General features: G+C 37.0%; 1 protein-coding gene across 1 annotated transcript; it reads right to left on the reverse strand.

Moving 5' to 3' along the window:
- Nucleotides 1-44: 44 nt before the first annotated feature.
- LOC126622599 (ADP-ribosylation factor 2-like) lies at nt 45-5,264 on the reverse strand. Its single transcript, XM_050291373.1, has 10 exons — nt 5,099-5,264; nt 4,891-4,986; nt 4,142-4,317; nt 3,366-3,466; nt 1,878-1,958; nt 1,494-1,657; nt 1,206-1,276; nt 904-1,023; nt 677-795; nt 45-496 (listed from the first exon to the last, which is right to left on the reverse strand). Exons 1-10 carry the CDS (start codon nt 5,142-5,144, stop codon nt 406-408), a joined length of 1,065 nt encoding a protein of 354 aa, XP_050147330.1. The 5' UTR covers nt 5,145-5,264; the 3' UTR covers nt 45-405.
- Between the last annotated feature and the right edge of the window lie 3,759 nt (nt 5,265-9,023).

The following is a 9,023-nucleotide window of genomic DNA, read 5'->3' on the forward strand; positions in this document are numbered from 1 at the left end:
GCCTCTTATTCCGAAAGATTAGATATTTTTCTTGGTCAGGCAACTTGAAATTAAGAGTAAATCGAATTTGATGTCAACATGCTTCAAATCCAAACCAAAAGGAGCAGACCAAAAATAACCTATCAACATTTATTCTGAGATTGTACTAATGAATACAGGTTACTTCATCAATACAGTAGTGAGTAGTGCTAACTGGGATTCTATACCTCCCCAAGACAGGAAGACAGGCTTGAATTTCCCTCATTTCGTAAACCGACCGGTTCTACTGAAGCTCCATTCGAACCAAATATGCAGGGTTTTGCAAAGAAATGATGTGTTCACTTTCCATTGCTAGCCAATTTGATTCCACTAAAATGTATCGAGTACGAATTTGAATGGTCTGAATGTTGTAGAAGCCCCCTTGCATCATGCCTTGTTATTGACAATATTATCAGATAGCCAATCAAGACCTTCATAGAGTCCTTGGCCAGTGGTGGCAGAAGTACTTTGGATGTACCTATGCAATAAAACTCATTAAAATTCCATTGAAAACTCAGAATCAATACGCGATCAGATTGTAACACGTTTGAGTCGCGTTACGTTGGCTTTTGTTTCAAGTTTCAGTAGCAGGTTTTTAAAATTAAGCAATCCCTTTTCTTCTAGCTACTTATGTACAGTAGAGAAGTTATACGCATACCAGAAACGATTCCGGAGTAAGTGCAGGGCAAGTTTATCAGCAACCTCAGAAGAACTCATAGCATGTGGAAGGTCTTGCTTATTAGCAAAGACAAGAAGTGTTGCATTGCTTAGTTCACTCTGCAAAAAGAGACAGCAATTATAAACCTCTTTCTTTCCTTTTCTTCAACACAGTTGTAATCCTTTTTGTAACAGGTATTGTATTCCTCACATATAAACCTCACAGACCTCACTTAAAATACAATGAAGCTCGTTGCGGGCTTCTGAGATTCTTTCCCTGTCAATGCTGTCCACAACAAATATAATGCCTTGAGTATTCTGAAAGTAGTGCCTCCACAAAGGCCGTATCTGGTGAGCAGCAAGGAGATGATGAACAGATTAGTTAGCGATCACAATACAAAGCTCCATAGAGTTTAATTGATCCATATTTAAACACATAATTGAATCAAAACCATTTCCAACTATGTCCAGAAATGTATAAAATCAGTCATCCTTGTGCGGACGGATAGAAGAGCGAAAGAGCTTGGTACCTTGTCTTGTCCACCAACATCCCAAATAGTGAAGGTAATATTTTTGTACTCTATTGTCTCCACATTGAAACCTGCTCCATAAAAGTGAAGGCAGTGTCATACTCTATGTAAACTGATACATTTCAACACTACAAATACGCGTTAGTTCTTTAATAAAACAACTAACATCCTGCACGGAGAATTTTTTATCACAATATAGTGGCTCAAGTGTGTAAACCAAAGATAATTGAACTGCAACAGAATCATAAACCAAATGCTTCATCCAGGATGGATTTTAAGGATAAATACCGATGGTGGGTATGGTGTTAACGATGTCTCCAAGCTTCAGCTTGTAGAGGATGGTTGTCTTTCCTGAAGCATCAAGACCCACCATTAGAATCCTCACTCCATTCTTTGGGAAGAACCTCTTTGCAATTCGCGAAACCGCTCCTCCCATTCCAAAAACAGAAGTTCAACAAAGTTATTAGCAGAGTTTGAACAAGATTTAGAATCCGAGAAGGAAAATACATCAAGGGTTGCAATCAGTTTATGTACAAGCACAGGGAAAAAGATTTCTTGAGTTGAAAGCAAAAGCCCAGATGGGGCAATATTAGTGGTGGTTGATGCAAAAGGTGAAGAGAATATATTCTAAATTAGAAAAGAGGGAAAAGAAATTAATTATTTTAATTTTACCTGCAACAGGAATTGTTGGCATCATAAGGGAACATTGATGCAACATAAGTGGGCAGGGCCAATATTCTGTTGGCTTGTTTCCTGGAAATTACAAAGATAATATTTCAACTTTTGAAAAAAGCTTATATCCACTCATTTGTGTCTGCATCTAATTAAATTTTTTTTAAGATCCTTCTCACAAAGTATTACAACTGATGTTCCTTCTAGGTGAAAATATTTATTTTCCAAGTCAGTTTCTAATTAATAGGAATCTAACAACGCGATATTCTAATCAGTGTTTCAAAAAGCACATCTCAAGGTGTGCCTAGGCAGCCTTGGAGGCGGGGCTTCAACATTTTCGCTTATGTTTTGTGGGAATCGACGAAATACTCGCCTAGGCTTCGTGAGGCACGCCTAGGCGGTTGAGGAACACTTGAGGAGCACCTGAGATGTCCCTTTTTCATTTTTAAGTTGCAGAAATATGGAATTCTTTGAGTTGCAGAGTTTGCCTAGCAAACAAGATGAAGAAGCTAGGGTTTTTTTTTTCCTGACTTTTCATTTTTCTAAACTTTTTATTTCCCGCTTTGCTGACATTTATTATTGTAAGATCCCACATCACCCAATGGTCAGGATCCTGTAAGCCTTATATGTATATTCCCATCTTTACCTAGCACGACGCCTTTTGGGAGCTCACTGACTTCGGGTTCCATTGGAACTCCGAAGTTAAGCAAGTTCGCGCGAAAGCAATCCTATGATGGGTGACCCACTGGGAAGTTCTTGTGTGAGTTCCCAGAAACAAAATCGTGAGGGCGTGGTTGGGGCCCAAAGCAGAGAATATCATGCTACGACGAAATCGAGTCCGGATGTGGTGGGGGCCCAGGCCGGGATGTGACAATTACCCTTCTTTGTTGATATTTATTACCCCACTGTCTTCCTTTCTCTTCACCTTTCGTTTTTCTATACTTTTTATTACCTCACTTTCCTAACATTTATTACCCCACTGTACTGATATACATTACCCTGCCATCTTCCTTTCTGTTCACTTTTTAGTTAAGAGTTTTTGCAAAGTATTATATTTTTTAAACATTATGTATAATATACATTAAAAAATTTAGGTCTCACTCCTCAAGCTTTCGCCTAGGCAGGGCTATCCAAGAAACACCTCACTCACACCTTCACCTTTAAAACATTGATTCTAATACACTCTAATTAGTGGTAAAGAGATTCAAACTTGGGTGCTAAGTGCGGGCACGCTGCCGGCCTACCACACATTTGCTTGCTATCCAGTCCAAACAGTTCACAAGCATTTCCACTATGAGAAAGTTAATTTTGCTTTAGGGAGCATGTCATCATTGAGATGGATCAATTATAATACATCCTTAACCTCAAGTATCGCCGAAAGTGTTGGCACTCTGACAAAATTACAGTGATGAACAAGTGTTGAATTTGGAATACATGTCAGTATTACAAACTATACAACAACTTCCAAGCAACCGAAACTGTTTTCACTTTTCTGAGCCGGATTGGAAGATGAAAACTGCTGTCAAAACTCCCACCAATGCTGTAACACCCAAGGCAGCTGTAGGTAGGGGGCTTGTAAGCCCAAAGTTCTGCACAATCACAACGGGAACTTAGTATAAATTGTACCTGTTGAGATTCGAGAATGATAACTCACAAAGAAGACGAGGAACAATGTCAAATAAAGCTCGATTTCATTGAGTTACATGGTAAATTGGGAAGCTTCTTTATACAGGAAAATCAAGCAAAGATCACAATAAATCAGGAATCATAATTATCGTCTGTCAGGTTCCTTATAACAAAAGGTCATAAGCAAGGAAGCAAAAGGCTCAATTGGTCAAGGAGCACAGCTGCAATGGATGGTCATTGTAACCCTGAGGCTTGGTGTGCATAGGAAGAACCCACTCAAATCGACAAGATTTTAACTGAGTTTGAATCCAAGTCTCTCGAGTATTAGAAAGTTTATTCTAACAATAATCTATAGATGGTACTTCTAATTGGAATTTCAGTAAGTTTCCTACCCTAGTAAACAACACTAGTAAACAACACTAAAAGCAAACATGAAGGATAACTTTTAGGACAATGCAAGATGCTAATTTCTTTGCCTCTCAATATCTTTTATATACTAGCTAAATCATCAATGGCACAAGTAAGCCAACGGTTCAACGAATGGAAACCAACACTAATTCCCATAAAAACGGATGCAACAGAAAGTAAATTGGAAATCTTGTTGGTTTGGATGTTAAAAGCCATGGCTTGTGTCATACCTCCAGAAGTCCCTTTCCGGTTGATACCTCAACGCCAATAGCCACAGCAAAGCCAATCATGGCGAGCCGGCCAAGCCATACATCCAAACCTCCCTCCTTGGTGCTTTGCTCACACCTTATGGAAATTGGCATCGATTTACATGCAGCATTCCTTTGTTGGTATGCTCTTTTAATAACTGAAAACAAAATCAAACATCAACTCTTAAGCAACTAAATACAGCAAACAAAAACCCAATAGTCCTAATACTTTCGAATTCGAGCCCTAGAGTATAAGCTTATGTGTCAATTAAACTCTACTCATACAAGAATCTGTAAACTTTGAGTTGTGTCAATTGGGCTACATTGCTCTTATTCCAAAAACTAAAAATTATTCCTGGTTCTTGAACTCTTTCCAGCAATGATTGATTTCAGGGTCCGTTCGATAACCATTTCAAATTTAATTTACATTTAAGAAAAGAAAACTGAAGCCACTTAAGCAGTAAGTTAGTAACTGTATTTCTTTAGTTTTTTTTTTTTTTAGTACATCGATATTTTACACAAAGGGGAGGGAGAGTTCAGTTAAGCTACACAATGGACAACATAATTTAGTATCGAATTTACCATCCACGAAATTCAAACCAAACCAAAGACTTCTCATTTTAACCAAAGACTTCTCATTTTAAGTGAAGACGAATACCAGGTTGTAAAAAAACAAAAAATGAAAACATCCCTTAAGAGTAACTAAGGAGAAAGAAGAGTCAAAGGCTTACTGAGAGGAGAACCAGAAGCAAAGGTCGCCCCAATTCTACCGGAATTAAAATGGGGAAGCCGAGCAGGACCTGCTGCTGAGCTAATTCCACTTGCAGCTGTTGAATTTATCAAACAAATTATAAATTTTGAAATTTCAATATTACAAAAGTAAATTCAATATTCAATGAGAGAGAGAGAGAGAGAGAGAGAGAGAGAGAGAGAGAGTACCTCTGATTGAAAGGGAGAGCGAGGCGGAGATTTGAGCAACAGCCATTTTTTGCAGGAGGGGAACGAGAGCTAAATTTGTGGAAATCGCAAAGTGGGTAGGGGAAGTTTTGTCACCGTACTTTTAGAAGGGTAAGGTGACACGTGTCGCCCAGGGAGACCGAACAATTCTGAAGCGGATAGAGTTTTGCTGATATAAGAAAATAGAAATGATAAAAACACATCCCCGGTTTAATCTTGACTTGTTTGATTTTTTTTAATATGATAAAAAAAAAATTAGCAGAAATATATGAGAAATAAAAAATAGCATGTGAAAGTCATCTCTCTACAAAATTACACAGGTTACTTAGGTGTTCTTACTAAATTTCCCCTAAACAAAACAATATTATGTAAAACCATCTCCAACATTTTGATTAAAATCTAAAAATTTTAACGCAGAAAATTTAGGTTTTAAACCAGAAATAATTTTTTTTCCTCCAACCCTTATAGGTTAAATTTTTAGCTCAAGATTATTAAAGAATGAATTTAGGCTAAATTGTTTTTTAAAGTAACTTTTTTTTTTAAATAAAAATTATGTAGACTATCCTAATTTAATTTTATGAATATTTTGATCTAAAATTATTTAGATTCCGATGAATATTGAAAAATCACTAAACTGACACCATAAAACTCATGGAACACTAGAAAAGGATATGAAACAATAAAAGAATATGAAACACATGAAACACCTGAAACAAATGTCAAACACATGAAACACAAAGGTTGGAGTAGGTCCTGTAATATGATCTTTTGTCATCTTGAAAAATTGGAAATGGGAAGAAACGGTTTTGGAAGATGGTAGAAAGAAAAATTGGAAGAATTGTAGAGAAAGGTGAACTTTGTGTGGATGTTTGAACAAATACATAGGTACTTATAGAGTTTTTGGGTGAATTTTGAATAATTTTGTAGTTGTTTTAGTTGTTAGATTTAATTTTGGGCCATTAGATTTTTTTTACTGTTACATGTGATCATATTGAATCTCAAACGTTAGGTTCAATGAAAATTAATATAAAACTAAAAATTAAATAAAGTTGAATTTGGACCGTTGGATCAAACAACGGTCTATTTATCATGGTCATCTAATCAAGCAAAGAGTCGTTGGGCTCATTTCACGTTGCCAATAAACCTAGCAAGGTTGTGTCCCCACCTTATTAGCGCCTCACTCGTTTGGCACATAGGTCGTGTCATTGTCTTGTGTCTTCCCTCTGCTAGCCGTGTCTACACGCACAGTGGCCAACCCACTAACCCATGCCTAAATCTTGGCCAGGATTTGCCCAAAAATCAATTTTTACCCAAAACTGACTTTTGGCCCAAGGATTGGAATGAGTGGGGGTAGAGGGTGTTTTAAATTTAAATTTTAGGTTCTAACCCAAGAATTAGAGTAGGCTTAAGAGTGAAAAAATAATTATAAGTTTTATGACAAAATACATCACGGAGTTTAATCGGATAAAAATCATTTACCTACCCACTAGGCACTAGCTACATTCTAACCTATTTTTTGTTGCAAATTTTGTTTGGTGCTCTTCTCTATAGAGTTACTAGACTATTGTATCATCATTTAACCATACAAACTTCATAATCAAAATTTTTTGTTTTTATTATTGTAAGATCCCCACATCGCCCGGGGGAGGGGAGGTGATGTGTCTTATATGTACATACCCACCTCCTTATAGTGAGATGCGTTTTGGGTGGAAACCCAAGAACAAAACCATAAGGGCGTGGCCCAAAGCAGACAATATCTTACTATGCGGACTGGGATGTGACAATTTGGTATCAGAGCCACTCCCCAACCAGAAGTGTGCCGACGAGAGGCCAAAGTGGACAATATCTTACTATGCAAACTGGGATATGACAATTTGGTATCAGAGCCACTCACCGGCCGGAAGTGTGTCGACGAGGGCGTCGGGCCCTTAAGAGGGGTGGATTGTAAGATCCCACATCGCCCGGGGGATGGGATGTGATGTGCCTTATATGTACATGCCCACATCCCTATAGTGAGACGTGTTTTAGGTGGAAGCCCAAGAACAAAACCGTGAGGGCGTGGCCCAAAGCGGACAATATCTTACTATGCGGACTAGGATGTGACAATTATCTTTCTCTAAAACTTTTATTCGATTTAGAGGCTGTTTAGTCATTATATTAAACAAGAAATTAACGTTTCACTAAGAGAATATTACTTTGTACCATTATAATCGATTTGTTTGACATATTTGCTAAACATTTTCCAAATTGAATGAATTTTTTTAGAATAATCTTTAAATTGTGATAAATCAAATAAACAGTTTGTTATAAACTTCTTATTTAAGTGTGATTGTGTAAATCCTAGATTAGATTTGATACTAGTTATTCTTCCTTATTAGGACTTGTATTCCTTGGAGGAGAAGGATTCTTCCCTCCCTTATTACTATAAATAAAGACACTGCATGGGGGGAATAACACATCCTCTACACAACTCTACAAACACTTCTGTCTCTCTATTTTCTCTCCGTATCGTCGGCCTCTCTTTCTCCCTATGAAATTAAAATAAGCCAAAACATGTTATCAGGACGCTCCTACCGCTGCGCTTAGGAATCTGACATGAAAGTATTCTGCATCAAACCAGTTCATCAATATCATCACACAATCAGGTTCTTTCAAAACAACAGTTTTTATCTCAATATTTTTGCATCCTTGATAGCATGAACATTCACCATAATGTATGACCTAACTTGACGATTTTCGAATTTTAGATTCTACATAAATTGTGTATGCATTATATCCATAATTGTTGAATTATGTAAATTTGATATTGCCATAGATTGCATCACATATATGTCATGCATTGAATTATTTGATTGAATATGCATGCAATTGAGTTAGATCTATTAGCTGGAATTAAGGAAAAAAAAATTAAAAATTAGGGTTTCTCACAAAACCAAGGTTCTAAAAAACGCTAAGCGCTAGTCGGGCGGCGGGTTGGCGCATATCGCCTAGGCGGCTAGGCAAAGTCTAGGCAAATTTAGGTAAATTTCTTATATATCTTGTAAATAAGTGCATATTGACACTTAAAAAAATTATACTTGTATGAAATTCATGGATAAGATGATAAAAGAATGATAATATGCAAAAAGAGTATCCAACAAGTCCAAAATTGAAAAACACATTAAGCATATATGCCATATAACCATAGTGATGAGTATTGTAGGATGACACATGTACAATAAGTTCACAATTTAAAACCACATAAAATGCAAAATAGGAGGAAAATGAGGAAATATAGTAATGTAGATAAGAGAAAACAGCTCGGGTCACCACCGCACAAGGCCTAGTCTTTAGTACTTTAGTGAATTTAATAGAATGAAATAAGAATTCATATGGTTAGAAATCAATAGTATTTACAAAAATAGTGAATTTATAGTGCATATAAAGAGAAATGAAGGTATCAAATATATGGGTGTAGAAACATTTAATCATCAATGTAAAAAACATTAAAAATAAAATAGTAGGGAAGGAAACCGATATGCATAGAAGGGAGGGAGGTGGGGCACGAATCATAGTACACATTAATTATTAAGATGCTAGATGTTCCATTCCTAATGCATTTCAGTCAAATAGGATGCTAGCTGTCCCATTTTGATTGGACAGAAAATAAAAAAATGTTAAAAGCTAAACGGAGAGACTTAAGAATGGTCACGTGGGTGGAAAAGGAAAAGAGAGAAACTCAATTTTCTCTCTTCTTCTTCCTTTCTTCTTCACTGGAATTTAGAACGAAGAACACGACGGTGTTCTGCATTCTTCCCGACTAAGCCACCTTGGCCATCCAGTTGAAAACAGAAAAGGATTTAAAGCACCCAAACCGCCTAGGCCATCTAGTCGCCTGCCTAGGCGGCCCAACCGCCGCTTAGGTCAC

The sequence above is a fragment of the Malus sylvestris genome, chromosome 5, assembly GCF_916048215.2.
Source record: "Malus sylvestris chromosome 5, drMalSylv7.2, whole genome shotgun sequence".
In the NCBI taxonomy this organism is placed as follows: domain Eukaryota; kingdom Viridiplantae; phylum Streptophyta; class Magnoliopsida; order Rosales; family Rosaceae; genus Malus; species Malus sylvestris.

What these genes read in the sequence shown, in the direction of transcription:
- LOC126622599 (XM_050291373.1), bottom strand. Translation starts at nt 5,144, where the DNA reads ATGGCTGTTGCTCAAATCTCCGCCTCGCTCTCCCTTTCAATCAGAG. An exon ending in TGCTTCTGGTTCTCCTCTCA is followed by an intron (nt 4,318 to 4,890) that starts GTAAGCCTTTGA and finishes TTTTGTTTTCAG; the next exon opens with TTATTAAAAGAGCATACCAA. An exon ending in GCCAACAATTCCTGTTGCAG is followed by an intron (nt 1,658 to 1,877) that starts GTAAAATTAAAA and finishes ATAACTTTGTTG; the next exon opens with AACTTCTGTTTTTGGAATGG.